The sequence below is a fragment of the Caretta caretta genome, chromosome 8, assembly GCF_965140235.1.
Source record: "Caretta caretta isolate rCarCar2 chromosome 8, rCarCar1.hap1, whole genome shotgun sequence".
Lineage (NCBI taxonomy): Eukaryota > Metazoa > Chordata > Testudines > Cheloniidae > Caretta > Caretta caretta.
Genome location: NC_134213.1, coordinates 106,730,161 through 106,747,083, shown reverse-complemented (window position 1 = coordinate 106,747,083; position 16,923 = coordinate 106,730,161). Strand labels below are relative to the sequence as shown.

At 46.2% G+C, this 16,923-nt stretch overlaps 1 protein-coding gene across 7 annotated transcripts in view; it reads left to right on the top strand.

Annotated features, from left to right (window-relative positions):
• The window catches only part of RNF220 (ring finger protein 220), a 337,761-nt gene that overhangs the window by 307,454 nt on the left and 13,384 nt on the right, over positions 1 to 16,923 (top strand). For 4 of the 7 annotated variants that reach the window (XM_048859937.2, XM_048859935.2, XM_048859939.2 and 1 more), the window contains 2 exons: positions 12,378 to 12,486; positions 13,855 to 13,929. The exons of the other annotated variants lie outside the window; for them this stretch is intronic. In XM_048859937.2, the coding sequence (XP_048715894.2) occupies positions 12,378 to 12,486; positions 13,855 to 13,929 (184 nt within the window). The remainder of the gene's footprint in view (positions 1 to 12,377; positions 12,487 to 13,854; positions 13,930 to 16,923) is intronic. 7 annotated transcript variants of the gene reach the window in all.

The window sequence follows — 16,923 nt, the reverse complement described above, 5'->3', positions numbered from 1 at the left end:
AGTTCCCTCAGCCTCTCCTCATAAGTCATGTGTTCCAGACCCCTAATCATTTTTGTTGCCCTTCTCTGGACTCTTTCCAATTTATCCACATCCTTCTTGTAGTGTGGGGCCCAAAACTGGACACAGTACTCCAGATGAGGCCTCACCAATGACGAATAGAGGGGGACGATCACGTCCCTCGATCTGCTCGCTATGCCCCTACTTATACATCCCAAAATGCCATTGGCCTTCTTGGCAACAAGGGCACACTGCTGACTCATATCCAGCTTCTCGTCCACTGTCACCCCTAGGTCCTTTTCCGCAGAACTGCTGCCTAGCCATTGGGTCCCTAGTCTGTAGCTGTGCATTGGGTTCTTCCGTCCTAAGTGCAGGACCCTGCACTTATCCTTCTTGAACCTCATCAGATTTCTTTTGGCCCAATCCTCCAATTTGTCTAGGTCCCTCTGTATCCTATCCCTGCCCTCCAGCGTATCTACCACTCCTCCCAGTTTAGTATCATCCGCAAATTTGCTGAGAGTGCAATCCACACCATCCTCCAGATCATTTATGAAGATATTGAACAAAATCGGCCCCAGGACCGACCCCTGGGGCACTCCACTTGACACCGGCTGCCAACTAGACATGGAGCCATTGATCACTACCCGTTGAGCCCGACAATCTAGCCAACTTTCTACCCACCTTATAGTGCATTCTTCCAGCCCATACTTCCTTAACTTGCTGACAAGAATACTGTGGGAGACCGTGTCAAAAGCTTTGCTGAAGTCAAGAAACAATACATCCACTGCTTTCCCTTCATCCACAGAACCAGTAATCTCATCATAGAAGGCGATTAGATGAGTCAGGCATGACCTTCCCTTGGTGAATCCATGCTGACTGTTCCTGATCACTTTCCTCTCATGTAAGTGCTTCAGGATTGATTCTTTGAGGACCTGCTCCATGATTTTTCCGGGGACTGAAGTGAGGCTGACTGGCCTGTAGTTCCCAGGATCATCCTCCTTCCCTTTTTTAAAGATTGGCACTACATTAGCCTTTTTCCAGTCATCTGGGACTTCCCCCATTCGCCACGAGTTTTCAAAGATAATGGCCAATGGCTCTGCAATCACAGCCGCCAATTCCTTTAGCACTCTCGGATGCAACTCGTCCGGCCCCATGGACTTGTGCACGTCCAGCTTTTCTAAATAGTCCCTAACCACCTCTTTCTCCACAGAGGGCTGGCCATCTATTCCCCAGGTTGTGATGCCCAGCCACAACACATTCCTCCTGCCACAACTAATCAAGGAAGGATGTTTTGTGTCAGAAGTGCAGTTCAGGCATCTTTGCCCTTCACGTCTCTCTCCTCTTTTTTTTAAAGTTTCAGAAATGCTGTTAACTTTAATTTGCGGAGTTGCTTCTCGAGAGTGAGAAATCGATGGGGGGCTATCACAGTGTGAAATTCGACTGTCACTGTTGAGCTATAGAGTTAGCAAGATGTCTGAGAAGGTAAAAAATAAATCGTGGCCCAGCAAGTGCTCAGCTGTGCTATTTCAAAAGGGATATGAGGCTGATGGGCCGTTAGAGGGTATTTCAGTTAGATGGATGATGATTCCCTGTGAAATATTGGGGTTATTCCATAGGTAAGAGAAACTTTAGCTTATAAAACACAAACAGCTGCCTTCTTGCAGTTTAATTCTGCTCTTGGATGTGTGAGCAGCTTGTCAGAGAGAGTTGGCCCTAAAATCAGCCTTTTGCACTTAATGATGCCTCTGATGAGGGCCTCTTGACCCCATTGCATTGTTTGCAGTATTTCAAGGATTTGATTGAATGTTTTCTCCTAGATTGTAAGCTTGACGGGGCAGGACTGCCTTCTTAGTCAGAGTTTGTGTGCTGCCTCACACACTGGGGCGCCTAGGCCCTACTGTAATACAAATAATGAATAAGAATTATTATTAATCATAGGCTGAATTCTGAGTTTGATCAGAATGTGCCCATATTCATTCAGCTCACTGGAGGATGGAGGCTTCAGCAGCGTGTGACCAAACACCCTGTCCTGGGCAGTACATTGACAGCTAGGCCCTGCTTCATTAGCAGACCTGGCTGTGCTTACCTGTTATGTACCAATTTTTTATGTGGCCGCTATATAAAATAGTGCTTTAGTTTTGTGTGTACTAACTCCAGAAAATAAAAGGCTTAGAATATGGATTTCTGGCCCTCTAAGCTGTTTAACGGCTACCATGGTAGCATTCAGAGGTCACGGTCATGCTCTCCATTATGCTGGGCACTGGACAGACTCATAAAGAGAGTCCCTGAGCCAGGAGTTTACCATCTAGTACATTTATGACTGGTACAATCTAGATTAATCCAAATGGGAAGTGAGTGGTTGGAGCAGAGGGGGAAATGGCCCTATGGGTGGACCGTTATTGCTCTTCAGCTTTGTCTCTTTCTGAGGGTTTCTGGTTTCTTTTTGCCTAACACTTGGTTAAAATTCAATATAAGGAAACCTAATGTAAATACAATTGGCCCCTTCAGTGGCATTATGCAGCCTTCTGTTCACAGCAAGGGAGCTAGCTGGCTAGCTGAAATGCCACCAATTCTGGTCCATTCATTCAGCACACAAGGAGACATTCAATAGCCTAAGTGTAAACGTTCCAGGGCAGGCTGTGTGATTCCAGGAAACTACCTTGGGGAGATGTTATCCTGATGCCCTGGTAACTCCCAATCAATTATCATTAATTGGCAGTTCTGCAAAATGTATCAACTAGAGGCTAAAGGCCTGAGAAAGCTGCAGAGCTCTTTGAATTCACGATGCTACTGTAGCAGCCTGGAAGATTGTAGATTACGGCCACCTTCGTTCTCTAATATAGAAGCGCGGCCTGTTTAGACTACAGATCTCTGCGTGACATGCCCCGTTGTAATCCAAATCGGTTCATCCTTAGGGTGTGTCTACACTGGAGGTGGTGGTGCAATTTCCAGCTCTGGCAGATATACCCACATGCTAGTGCACTAGAAATAGCCATGTCTGGACAGTGCGACGGGGCAGCTATGCCAAGCGCAGTCCTGTCAGAAACACTAGCTGCACGCTCAGGGCAGCTGGCTCATCCCACCGCTCACACCGTCGCAGCAACACTGCTATTTGTAAGGTATTTTAGCTCAATCCGAGCTAGCGCGCATCTGTCTACCCAGGCTGGAAGTTCCTGCTCCAGCTCCGGTGTTAGATATCCCCTTAGAACAAGATGGAATACTGTCTGCGGCAACCTGTCGTCTCCGTGTGCCACGGTGCCGCATTAAAGGGGAGAGCTGCATTTTCAAACGGCACAGGCTGTCCTTGGAAGCTTCCCCTGTGTTGCAACAGGGAACCCGTGCGTGAACCCTGCTAGAAATACTTCTAGCAGCACCGGTATGGGTAATGCATTGAAAGGCGACCTGACATATTAAAGTCTCAGATATAAAATTATCCATATTTGGGAATTTTGCCTAGAAAAATCGCTTCCTAAAATGGCCACTGCTGCTTCAATAGAGAATCTTGCTGCATCAAAATAGTCTTCTGGGGTAAGACCTTACTTTGATCGCCGCAGGTTTTTCGGTAAAGCAATGCGATTGCATTTATTTTCTCTTTGGAACAGGGAACATAGTCTGTAAATCTGAATAAGGATGACCTCTGGAGTCTATCTCCCAGATTTCATGTAGAACCGTAATCACTCAAATGGCGCACTTAGAATTTTGGCGTAGGCTCAGCATTTCTCTAACCTCCTGTTTAAATCAATCTCGGTGGCCAGTGGATACTATGTAGCCCTACAGACAGCTCTAAACATGCCGACTCAGAGGCTCCTTGCATTCTGAATGTTCAGTAGTGCCATCTGGTTCCGTTTCGACGGGCTGGGCACGTGTCCTGATGAAATGCAGGCCAAAGAAATCAGCCAGCGCCTGAATTTACTCCCTGCTTCTGTAAAGATGTTGTTGGGCTCTGTGTGCAGGGGGAGTGTGAAAGCATAATTAATTCTTCCGAAGTTTAATTGTTTGGGGAATCTATACACAGGTCCCAACTAAATGCAGCTTAGAATGCCTCCCCGCGATGGTAAGCCCCCCTCAGTGATATTGCGATGGTGCATGCAAGTGTAAGAGAAATAATTCCTCTACGGGGAGAAAAGAGACCATGTTTTTGGTTTGCATCAAGATGAAATTAGTCAGAAGCGAACTCCAAGCTTGGCAAGCAGCTGCTGGTATTAACAAGTTGTGCAAGCAAGTATAAAATAGAGGCACTCGTGACTCCTAGAGCCTTGGCCCAACATGTGTGTGCCCTTGCATGCACCCCACTCCGAATCCACAACTTAGAACATGGAAATTAGAAGATGGAACATTGTATTATTCATAACTTGGCAACCAGGAGCCAGGGCACTTCGCCAAAATAAACTTTCCTCTATAATTACAGGTGAAGCAGCATTCTTTAATATCTTACAATACAAAAACATACATTAATCAAGGCAAGAGGGCTTCTTTTTTTTTTTTTTTTTCCCCTAGAGGACAATAAATTAGCCTCCGTGCCAATACATGTGACAGTCCTTTACGGGATTATAAATCAGCCTTTTTAAGGGAGGCTAGTTTATAAACAAACCCAATAAATGAGATTTTTAGTTTGGTAATGGGGAAGCTAGCTTCTAAAATATTGACGTCTTGCCAGAAGAGTCACTTGCACACTGGCATTCTCAGTGACAGGCAGATTTATACCTGCGAAGGATCTGGCCCCTTCTGTCTCGGCTGCTCATCCAGTGAAATAGAAGCCCAGTTTATCTGCCCCACTGGTAGCCCACACCTTCTGGGTTGCCAGGTAGTCAGTGTGCCACAGATGTCTGACACTGGAATTCCTGCAAAGTCCTGAGGCTCTTAAACTGTGTGGTTGTATCACATTTGCCCCCTTTTAAAGCCCTCTGGATAAAAAAGTATTTATGACTGTAGAAGGTTCCTTTTTGCCTGGCTGTTGGTCACACGCTGTTTTACCTTTGGCTCCAATCCCGCAGTCCTGTCCACACGAGCGCCTGTGCAGAGCGCCAGAGACTTCAGCAGGACTCCGCATGGGTCTGCCCAAATGGATTGGATTGCAGGATCAGGGCCTTTACTGGTGAGAGCGCAGACAAAGGTGAATGCGGGTGACAGGCTAGCCTGTCAGCTAAAATGTTTTTTACTCTTTGGTCCCCAAGAATCGAACTTCACGGTTCAGAAGATGAAGTAGGCTGTGACCTTTAGATGGTGCAGGACTGTGGCTGGTATTGAGACTGACATAGGATGGGAGTGAGAGACAAAGCTACCTCATCACACTGTGCCATTCCTGGATTCTGAATAAGTCCCTCCCTTACTATTTACACAGCACCAGAGCGATGCAGGGGCTTTACGGACTAATAAAACACCATCCCTGCTCCACAGAACTTGCAGGCTAGTTCAGATGTAAACTGAGTGGTAGGAAAGAAGGGTTGCGGCAAGGAAGGAAGGTCACAACTATGTGCTTGTGGATTTGCATTGTTTTGTTGGTTGCATCATGATTCTATTCAATCAAATCCATTCCCTTCCCCAAAAATTATTCCATTGTAGGCTAGTGACGGGACCCCTGCCCTTAGCGAGAGACGATGAAGTGTGTTTTCTGTCCCATAAGCTTCTTGAGAAGAATGAATAGTCTATTTAAAAACAATTGCCCATGAGTTTGTTTGAAGTACGGTAAATTCTCCCACCTGCCCTCAATGAAAACACAAATAAATGTGTAAGGAAGAGAAGGAAGGTCAGAATATCAAGTGTCAAAAGTAGCTCATGAAATTTTATTGGTGGTGCATTTAATCAGCGCTAAATGTTTGTACAAGGTACATACAAACCGGAGCTGTAAAAATTTATGGAATGTTCTGTACAGTGTGACTATTTATGAAGAAGGGAAAATTTATACCCAGCTGAAATAAACAAACCAGAGGGATGTTTTATGGAGAGCGCTTGATGACAGAGTTCCTTCAGTGAAATCCAAGGGAGGTGGAGCCCTTTCAGAGCCTGCCATGCCGAAGGCTTCCCTGTCCCTCATGTTGTTGTGGTTTGCATCACAGCCTGGCTTCTGAATACACAGGGAATTGAATGCAATGGCATTCTTCTCTGCCTGTTATGTGTAACTGTCCTGTGCAGTGAATCCCTGCAGAATGGCTGCAGTAGGCATCCTGCAGGGATGAAGACTTTTCCCCCTACACACAGCTCTGATTCCCGAGCTCATCTTGTTCTGACATCTCTTGCCGCTTTTCCCAAAGGGCAGTCTGTCGTAACCTGTCGCGAAGGGATAACAGAAGTGAGTCACGCTGACATCAGCATTATTTTTTCTTTTGGTCAAGTATTTTGTCGAGAACTCAATCCTCGGTATATTGAGAGATTCCAGGGCTGCAGAATCAGAGATAATTTAATTAACGGAATTGCTTGTGATTGCCCACTGGGACGTCAGGTGGGAATTGCTTGGTTTAATTTGAAGAAACGAAGATCGCATGCATGCAAACGTTTTACAAATGACCACGGGATGTGGAGGGCGGGTTGGGGGTTCGGGGGGGGACGACTTGACTCTCCTAACTCATGATAGCTGAGTAATGGTGCTAATTGACTTACACATGGATCATTTTCTCTTGCGTAGTGCATCCTTGTCCTTCTGCTATCCAGTACCTGAACAGAGCAGGTGTTCAGTTGGGGTTTGCTAAATAGTAGTGGGGAGGAGTGTCTCTTTTTCAGTGTAGAAAGAAAACTTCTGTGAACAAGCTCCAGAAATATACTTCTGATGCTATTTTTAGGTACTCTCCCAAATTCTGTATCCCCAGTTTCGTAAAACTCCTTCCTGTCTTGCAACAGACACAGCCGTCTCGGCCGTGGGTGGCTGCATGGCTGTCTGGTTGACCACAAAATCTAGTGACTAGACCGTGAATGGCTTTGGTCAAAGCTTCATCTTCAACGAAGCTTTAGGTGCCTCTTTCCCCTGCTACAGGTCACATTGCTGTGGTTCTCCAGCCAAAGGGCAGATACTGTGCACCTGTAAACATTGTGAGCATAGGACCCTCTATCTTGAAACTGGGTAAGCCAGCTTTATGGTGCTCCTGGCCTTTATTGGCTACAGGATGCAAGAGACAAGTGTGTGCTGAATCCCTACCACTGGGAGAGGCAAAGGGAGACATGGCAGCAAAGCAGCGGGCAGTGATGACGAGGTGAAATGCTGGTGCCAGAGGCCGTACCTAGACACCATGCCCTCACAGCTTCAGTAGCAATAGTACATCCTAGATCTCTAAGTAGTTTACCAAAGCTGGGGAGCCTGGTTGTCCATGTGGGTGAAATTTTAGAACTGTCACGCCGAAGGGTCAGATGACTCTCCCAGTATCACACAGCAATAGAGCTGTGGCTGGAACCTAGGAGTCCTGACCTCCCGTGCCGTGCACTGTCTGCTAGTTATTCTGCTTTCTGTGGCCAGCAGGACAATTGTACATGACCTGCTTTCACCCAGCAGTGCCCCTTCAGTGCCTGACTCCCTATCCCTGGTATTACTTGCTTCTTAAGCACTGCACAAGCCACTCCCAGCCTGCTCCAGACAAACAAGTGTAAGGGGTGGGAGGTGTCTGATGGAGTTCCCAGCTTGCCTGTTGCAGGAAGAATTGCTGTTGAGTGATGCTTAGCTTTAGGATACATGCAGCTGGTTGATGGTAAAATACGTCAGTTGAACAGCCGGTGTTCTGAGGGGCGTGGCCGCTGCTGGAGCCAGGCACATGGGAAGTGACTCCTCTCTTTACCCCTCCTTGGAAGACGCTTCAGTTTCCTACGTACTAAGGTTCTCCCGTGGACCTCATTTCCTCCCTTTCTCTGGAAGCAGCAGTGTGAGTAGCTCTCATTTTGTTTGGACCCTGAGCCTCGAGTCCTTTGTTTCTGCTGCTCCAGAAGGCTTTCCCAAAATCGCAACCGCGAAATGGGCACTTATGGCCAAATACTCTCTCAAGTCACGAGATGGGGCAGGGTCTTATCCACTGACTAGATCCTTAGGGTTTGTTCTGAGGTAGAGCTTGACGGGGAGGAATCGGGAGGTTAAAGGCTCTAGTGGCTGAGCTTTGATCAGAGCTAGGAGAGGTTGCACTTGTTAAAACTCCCTCTCTACTGAATGCACCCCAGCCTTGTTAATAAATGTATATTTAACAATGTCTGGAGCATATGAAGTGATAATAACTAAATCGATAGCTCCCACATTGATTGTCCAGGATCCTTCCAGCGTGACGCACACAGCCGTGTGGTAATTTTCCACCTAACTAGCGCCCTGATCTGCAGCCCTCCTATTGATTGGCCATTGTATCAGGCGGGTTCTGAGTGCTGTTGCTTCTCTCTCTATTCAGCGTCCTTTTCTGCTTTTATTCATTTATTACTGGACAGGCGCAATTATCTCAGCGACTTTCCAAAATTGGCTGATGGGATCAGCCCTTTCAACTTCTTTAAACAAGCCATTTGCTATCCCCTCCAGTTGTTGCACTGGTAAATTTCCCTTTCAAACTCTGACTCTGGTTGGGCTGGGACTGAGAGAGAAACACTCTCTCTTTTAATGTGAACATGGAAGAGTTCAATTAGCACTGAAATTTTCCCTGTCACCCACCTCTGCTTGGTTACCTGGAGAGGATCTGGTTTCTGGCAGAGCTCAAATGCCATCAGAAATCTCCTCATGCCTTTCATGAGATAGAGGGGAGAATTTGCCTCCAACGTCGTCTCGCTGTATCTTTCAGCATTCAGGTGCAGCAGTGCCCAGGTCAGGTGGGCAAGTGAGAAGGCTCTTGGCAGCCTTAACATTGGTGGCCCATCCTGCATTGCAGGCTAGAATTGGAGCTGAGAGAGCTCTGCACGGATTGTGTCCAAAGAATGCTCTGTACTGATTGTTCCTAACCCCACATAGGCCTACAGTACCCCTTCCATCTACACCCTCTTGAGCTCTGGTTTTGCTCAGAAAAGTGACTCTGAAGCTCCTTTACTGCCAGATCCATTTCCACTGTAATTTCTAGCTGCTTGCTTTCCTGCCACACCCAGGGTTTTTCAACATGTTGGCTCTGCCCAGCCAACGTGGCAGTGGGAGAAACTAGCTAGATTCCATTCTGCTTATAAGGAGTCAACAGAAAGATGGCCATCTAAGTTATGTTTCCAGAGCCTTGACTAGAGATGGTAATTACTAATACACAAAGCAACAAGTACGTGGGTGTTCTGGGACTGCTGCTTACTATCCCAGTCATGATGGTTTCGATGGCCCCTGCCTCAAACCACTTGCTGTGTCCACCTGTTAGCTCACAATTTGCTAAATAAGTGCTTTGGGACAGGGACTGGCTTCTGATACCGGTGTTACTAGAGTACATAGAATAAATTCTACATTCTCAGATTGTGGGTTTTTCTTGCCGTTCTTCTGACGCGGAAGCTGCATAGATTTGACCTGAAATTAACTTAGAATGAATTATAAACTGCTCCACTGTTCCTCAGCAGTGAACTCCTTTTCTATCCACAGCCCCACTGCAATATCTTGTAAAAGGTTTTAAGAGGAAAGTCAAAAGGAGCTTAGTTATGTCTACACAGTGGAAAGGCCTGTGTTTCTCCTCTTCCTCTCCACCCTTCTCAGAAGCTCTCATCTTCCATCCCATTTTCTCAGTGTTGCTGTTGCTGTCTGCCTGTTTCTCAGTTGCCAACTAACTCTTTCTGTCTGCCTGGCAGAATCATGAACACATCTTTGCCTGTCCTCATGACAGAGCCTGTGTGACAATATATTGCTGCCTGTCAAAAATGACCCCAGGCAAATGGGCAAGCAGGGCTTGCAAAGCTGCTTTTAGATCTAGCTCCTTGATATGGTGTCTGCAGCTTTGGCTTTCCGCTCCGTCCCTTCTCCTTTTCAGTGACAGTAATCTGAAAAGTGAGACTTCATTGATCATAAACCTGTTGCGTCCTGTCTGTCCTGGTGCAACGTGTGGCATTCATGTCCCGAGCTACCAGGGCCAGTATCCCAGCAGCGGCAGTCCACCTGTTTTTAGATTCAGACATTCCAAGGCCAGAAGAGACCATTATGATCACCTAGCCCAGGGGTTCTCAAACTGTGGGTCGGAACCCCAGAGTGGGTCACAAATCCCGTTTTAATGGGGTCTCCAGGGCTGGCTTAAGACTTGCTCGGCCCAGGGCCAAAGTCAAAGCCTGAGCCCCTTCAGCCCTGATTGACAGGGCTCAGGTTACAGGCTCCCTGCTAGGGGCAGGGGGGCTCAGGCTTTGGCCCCGGCCCCGCCACCTGGGGTGGCAGGGCTCGGGAGGGCTCAGGCTCTACTCCCCCCCTCCTGGGGTCATGTAATAATTTTTGTTGTCAGAAGGGGGTTGCGGTGCAATGAAGTTTGAGAACCCCTGAGAATCTAATCTGACGTCCTGCATAAGACAGGCCATAGAACTTCCCCGAATAACTCCTAGAGCAGGTCTGTTAGAAAAACATCCAACCTTGATTTAAACATTGACAGTGATGGAGAATCTGCCCCGACAGTTGGGACATTGTTCTAGTGGTTACTTACTGTCATGGTTAAACATTTATTCCTTATTTCCAGGCTGAATTTGTCTTGCTTCAACTTGCTGCCGTAGCATCGGGTCATGCCTTTCTCTGCTAGGTAGAAGAGCCCATTATCAAATATGTTCCCCATATAGGTACTTAGAGACTGTAATCAAGTCACCCCTTAACCTTCTCCTTGTTAAGCTAAATAGACTGAGCTCCTTGGTTCTATCGTTAGAAGGCAGGTTTTTCTAATCCTTTAATCATCCTCTGGGCTCTTCTGTGAACCCTCTCCAATTTATCAACCTCCTTTTTCAATTGTGGTACCAGAACTGGACACACTATTCCACCAGTGCCAAATACAGAGGTAAAATAATCTCTCTACTCCTCCTCCTCGAGATTCCCCTGTTTATGCATCCCAGGATGGCATTAGCCCTTTCGGACACAACATCACACTGGGAGCTCATGTTCAGCTGATTATCCACCATGACCCCCAAATCTTTTTTCAGAGTCACTGCTTCCTGGGATAGAGTCCCCCATCTTGTAAGCATGGCCTACAGTCTTTGTTCCTAGAAGTATATATTTACATTTAGCCATATTAAAATTTACAGTTTGCTTGTGCCCAGTTTACCAAGGTATTCAGATTGCTCTGTATTAGTAAACTGTCCTCTTCATTATTTACCACTTCCCCCAATTGTTGTCATCGCAAACTTTATCAACAAAAATTTTATGTTTTCTTCCAGATCATTGATAAAAATGTTAAATAGTGTAGGGCCAAGAACTGATCCCTGCAGGACTTCACTGGAAACACACCTGCTGGATGATGATTCCCCATTTACAATTACATTTTGAGATCTATCAGTTAGCCAGCTTTTAATCCATTTAACATGTGCCCTGTTAAACATCTCTATAGTTTTTAATCAAAATTTCATGTAGCACCAGGTCAAATGCTGTACAGAAGTCTAAATATATTACATCAACACTATTACCTTTACCAACCAAACTTGTAATCTCATCAAAAAAAGGTATCCAGTTAATTTGGCAGGATCTCTTTTCCATAAATCCACATTGATTGAAATTAATTATAATCACCTCTAGTCAAGTCCTTTAATTTTTTATTAATCAAGTTCTTTATGACCCGCTCCATTATCTTGCTCAGGATCAATGTCAGACTGACAGGCCTATAATTACCCAGGTCAGTCTGTTTACCCTTTTTAAATATTGGCACATCATTAGCTTTCTTCCAGTCTTCTGGAACTTCTCCAGTATTCCAAGATATATTGAAAATCAGCATTAGCTGTCTTCTGAGCCAGGTCTTTTAAAACTCTTGGATGCAAGTTATCTGGGCTGCTTATTTCAAAATGTCTATGTTAATAGCTTCTATTTAACATCCTCCTTAGGTACTAGTGGAAAGGAAAGAGTGCTGTCACCACCATGTGATATGACTACTTTTTGCTCTTGAGAGAAACACACCTTCCCAGCTCCAGAGCAGCACTTTGAGCTTTGTTGGGATGACATTGACCTGGGGCCTCTTGCAGTGATAGGGAAAGAAGGGAGTAAAGGGCCGTGACTCCTGTTTCCACCATTTAATTTCTGCTTAAACACGTTCTGTATAATGTTACCTACCCAAAATCCTTCTCTTTTTCAGATCTCTGCAGAGGCTTTACATGCCAGTGTGTTTGCCAGAGCTTCTGGCATAAAGAATGCAAACCATGGGCTTCTTAATAACCCTCCATTTCAAATAATCCTTTGCATATGCTGAATTTGTTTCTTTGGACCTTGTCACTGCATCTTCTGCACCTACCAAAAGGACCATGAATTTAACTTTTGTAAAGCATTACCAAGTAGCCCTGACTTTCATCATCTCTTGCAGAATTACAGAAGACTCTGCAGTGACAACATTTGAAGCGTTAAAGGCTCGTGTCCGGGAGTTAGAAAGGCAGCTTTCCCGTGGAGACCGCTATAAATGTCTCATTTGCATGGTGAGTAGCACTCCAGTTGTGGCAATGAATCAGAAAGCGTCTCGGTACCTTTGACTTGTCTTTGCTGAGGTGGGGAAAGGGGTGAATCCTACTAGTTTGGTAAGGTGAATCCATCCCTGTCCTTACACAAGGAAAAAACTCTTCCTTTTTCTGGCTAAATGCGTTGCAAGTTTCTTTCCAGGTGTTTCTGTGTGTGTGTATCAGTTATATCATTTCATTGGTGTTTGTAGCAGTCTGTGTTAGGAGCAGAAATTTCTAACTTCATGGGACAGCATTCCCCTTTCAAATTGACCATGCAGACTCCCAAGTGCCTGCGTTTTCCTCTTCCTGCATGTGCAGAGTTGCACATCCCTAAGGAGAGGAGAATGCATGATTTGAGACCCTCCATGTGGCTTGAAGGCAAGAATTTTGCCTATGCATTTAAAAGTTGCCTGTGTCCTGTTAGTTTTATGTGTGTTGTCGCTTTGGCTTCCCTAAAGAAGGGCTGCAGCTCCCTCTAATGGCTCAGAGCCTGCAGATTTTTGCCTCTCTCGTCTGGTTTTATTTCCGAGCTCTGTTTGTCCCATGGGTCAATAGAAGAAGAAAATGTTGCTTGGATGGAGTTGCCAGTGAAACGGCTGGTGCAAGATGGATCAGGCAGACTCCCATCTCTGATTCTAGGGCTGACGTACTGTCTGTTGTTGATTCCTGCCCTCATTAATAAATCACTTGAAAAGACTAGCGCGCGAATAGGTGCTGCTGAAATGACTACAGTATTCTTGGTAGCTAGTTAAGCTATTCCAGCAGAGTGGGCAGCTGTGATGAGAGTTAATCTTATCCCTTATCTCTGCTCTTGCACAATCTGGTGATCTTTCCATTGGAATAATGGTACGTGGGCACAACTTCCCTACTATAAAAGACCCATGGAATAACCATGGCTGGCCCAGGTCTACTGACTCAGACTCATGGGGCTATAAAATTGCAGTGTAGACGTACCACTCTAGCTAACCAGGATGAGCCATGTCACCACCAGGTGGGTTATGGACTTCTGTCAGGCAAAGAAATGGCCTACAGGAGACTTTCCACCTCTGTTACTCTTGAGCTAAAGTTTAGATCCCTGCTTAGTTTTCACTCAGTCCTGAAGTCAGTGAGAGTTTGCCTGATTTCTGTGCTTTGTTTCTGTCTGATGCATCACATCTGGCTCACTGTATATGGAGCAACTCCTGAGCTGTGTTCTTATTAAGATGGGAGGAATGGGAAGCATTTACTCTGGGTAACTGCCCTCTTCTCCTGCCCCCTCCCCAAAGCGAATACCCTGGTGACATAGTTGTAGGCTGGGAATCAGCCAGCCTTTTATGTGATGAGAATGTCTTCGCTTTTTCTCTTCAGGACTCTTACACAATGCCCCTGACTTCCATTCAGTGCTGGCATGTGCACTGTGAAGAATGTTGGCTGCGGACTCTGGTGAGGCACTCGGCTGCTTTCTCATTGACTCGTAGACTTCTCCCTCTCCCCAGACATGTACTTACATTGCAGGAGAGGTTCTTGCTTAATAGGAAATGGGCTCAGTGGGGTTCTGCATATGTGGGGTGCCCAAACTTTTATTAAACACACCGGTCAGATTTAAGTCCTTCCGGTTTGATTTCATTGGGCGGAGCTGGGCTTGAGTTACCCTCCCTGAAGAGTGGTCCTGCTCACTCTTTACTCACTGATGGGAGGGCTCAGTGTTGGAACAGTGCCACGTGTGGAATTCCTGTTGACTTCCAAAGGAGTTTCATGCACTGTGCAGCTGCAGCTTGGACCCCAGTTTAGAGCCACTTAGCTGGGATCCACTGGCCTGTGCAGCACCCATCGGTGCTATTTCCTTCCCCTCTTCTGAATAATTGAAACAGCATCATGCAGTTTTTAACTAGTGTGGTTGATTGTCCGGAAAATTGGGCACTATTGGAAGTGTAGAAGAGGTGGCCCAGTGCCCCAGAATTTGCGTTTTTGTTAGTTTCAAAGGGACACGCTTGTGTTGAAATTAATATTTTGTTAAAGTGATGCCCTTTCCTTTCCTAACCCTGACTTTTATTATCCCCTGCTGATGTTGACCATAACTCTCATTTCACTCAGCCTGGGCAATGGAGATTTGAGCTAGTCACTTTCACTTTGTGGTGCTCCGGCATTAGCAGGATGCTACAGAGTTGGGTGGCAAATGATGTATGGGGACTAGCACTCTTCTAAAAGCTGCTGCTGTTAGGTCCTGTAACGTCTTATTTTTACAGAACACACTGTAAATTTGGAGCTTCAGCTAACCTGGCGATGGGCCTTTAGATACCGCCTGTTAAATATTTTGGCTGAGAAAAGTTACTGGGATGGTGAAATGCCTGCAGCACTGGGTATCAATAGTAACCTCAGTAACTCAACTGTCCTGGGGCTGTATTTTCTAGCTATTCAGCTACACCTCTGTCACTACTTAGATTACACAGGCTTTTTTAGGCATTTAGCAACACATTGCAAAAGACTCTTGCACAGCTACGTAGCAGTAAGGTGTTCAGATGAGGGTATGCACCGCTGATCCTAGGTATAATCCAATTCTTCAGTGCTGGCTGCAAACGGAGAATAGAGCATTTCTATTCCATGTTGGATTTTATTCCTCCGTTTCCTTCACCCCTCTGCTCCCCGCCATCCCAAGATGGTCTTTTAGGCCAGCAGCTCCTATTGTGAGCCCTTCAGAGGCTCAGGCACTCTTCAATTTCTGTCAAGCCCCTTTGTTCCACTGACAACTTCACAGCATCCTGCGGCCTGCAATAAGACTGAATCCCTAGAAGATTGTGCTCCTGGCATTAAGGGGTTAACGCTCACTTTTCCAAGGAGAGGAGTGATTAAATTTGGTCTCACCCCTCCCTCCCCACACTGCTGTGTGGTGGGGTAAATGGGGACTGGGTTTGCTGTGTATTGGCCACGCCCAGAGCCTGGCTCTCACCAGGCAGGAGGGAAGGGAATATTCCAGCAGGACGTAGGGTTAGGTGCTGGCACTTGTGTGGGGGAAGCAATTAATAAGTTGCTGCTCATCTGTTCCCCAGCCCTACCCTCTTCCTGTAGTCCGCAGTTGATTAAACCAGGACCTTTCACGAGGCATGCTCGGGCTCTCTCTCTTCTCCCAAATCTCCCAGCCTGCATTCTCATGTTTCTAATGTAACCATTAAAATGTAGCCCGAAGACAGCAATAAAAACCCTGGAACGCCTTGGTGCTTTTGTGTCTTGATCAAAGTCAATGTGTGTAATCTCGTTAAGACTGCCCACCCCCACCCCCTTTTTTTTTTATGAATTTAATGGCATACAGCAGCTGGGCTCAGTGTTTAATACTCACCAACCTGCACTGTTCTAATTAAGGTATCTCCTTTTATTTCGGGCACAAAAGGGACTCTTGTTTTCTTTAACAAGCGAGGAGCTGTGGGATAGTGTGTGTAATAATTGCGGCTGTTACCTTTCCCTGGGTATAAAGCCAGCTCCCCGTGGGGGTGGCAGGGAAAGCAGAAATAGCCTACGCGTGCAGCACACATGGAAAGATTTGATGGGGGGAGAGGGGCAACATTTTTCTTCTGTTGTGCAATAAACAATTTGTTGGAGTTAATAGGAGTTATGGGGGGGTGAGTTGTGTTGGGCTTCCGGCCGCTTCTGAACTGTCTGGAGATCTGCCATCCCCCTTAGTGAAAAGTCCAGATTTTCTATGCCTGTGTTTTTATATGCACAGCTGAGACCTAATGTTAGATTACATTTTCTTATGTTATATATATTAAGGCCTTAGAAACAAGGGATCAAAGTGGGAGACAAAGCTTCAAACGTCTCACAGGAGGGCACTTGCTGGCCACATCAGTCCCCATGGAGCAGGGAGGGTGAAATAATTTTAAAAACTTATAGGGTCTGAAGATTTTCTAGAGCCAGACTGTCCTAGGGCTGAGCACCCATTGACTTCCATTTGTGTCCAGGGCAGCCCTCAGGATTGGGCCCTTAATAGGTGCTGCTCTGAAAAAGAGGCACTTTGAAAATGGCATCATGGGGCTTCATGCTGTGTGTGTGCCTGACTCCGGATCAGATCTGCTGAGTTTGTAAGTGAAAACCTGCGTATGGCTTTCTACCAGCTGATCCCACAGACTTTCCCGGGGTTGGAGAGTCATCATGGACACAAATGTTCTGCATTTGGAACGTAGCTAACAGTTCTGTGAATGAGACCTGAGCCAGCGCAAACTCCCCCTCTCTGTCCCATTGCTGTGTTAGCTTGCATTATTGATTCAAGCCAGGAGATGTGGTTGCATACACACAGGATGCAGGCCTGGTTAGTAAGAAGGGCCCTTCCTACTTACTCACCAGAATAGAGCTGTACTTTACGGGTGCATCCTGAGTGTGAGAAACTGAAGGATTTGGTCAGTGCCTCTTAACACTAATGGGAGATGCCAGGCTAGATGCTGCTTT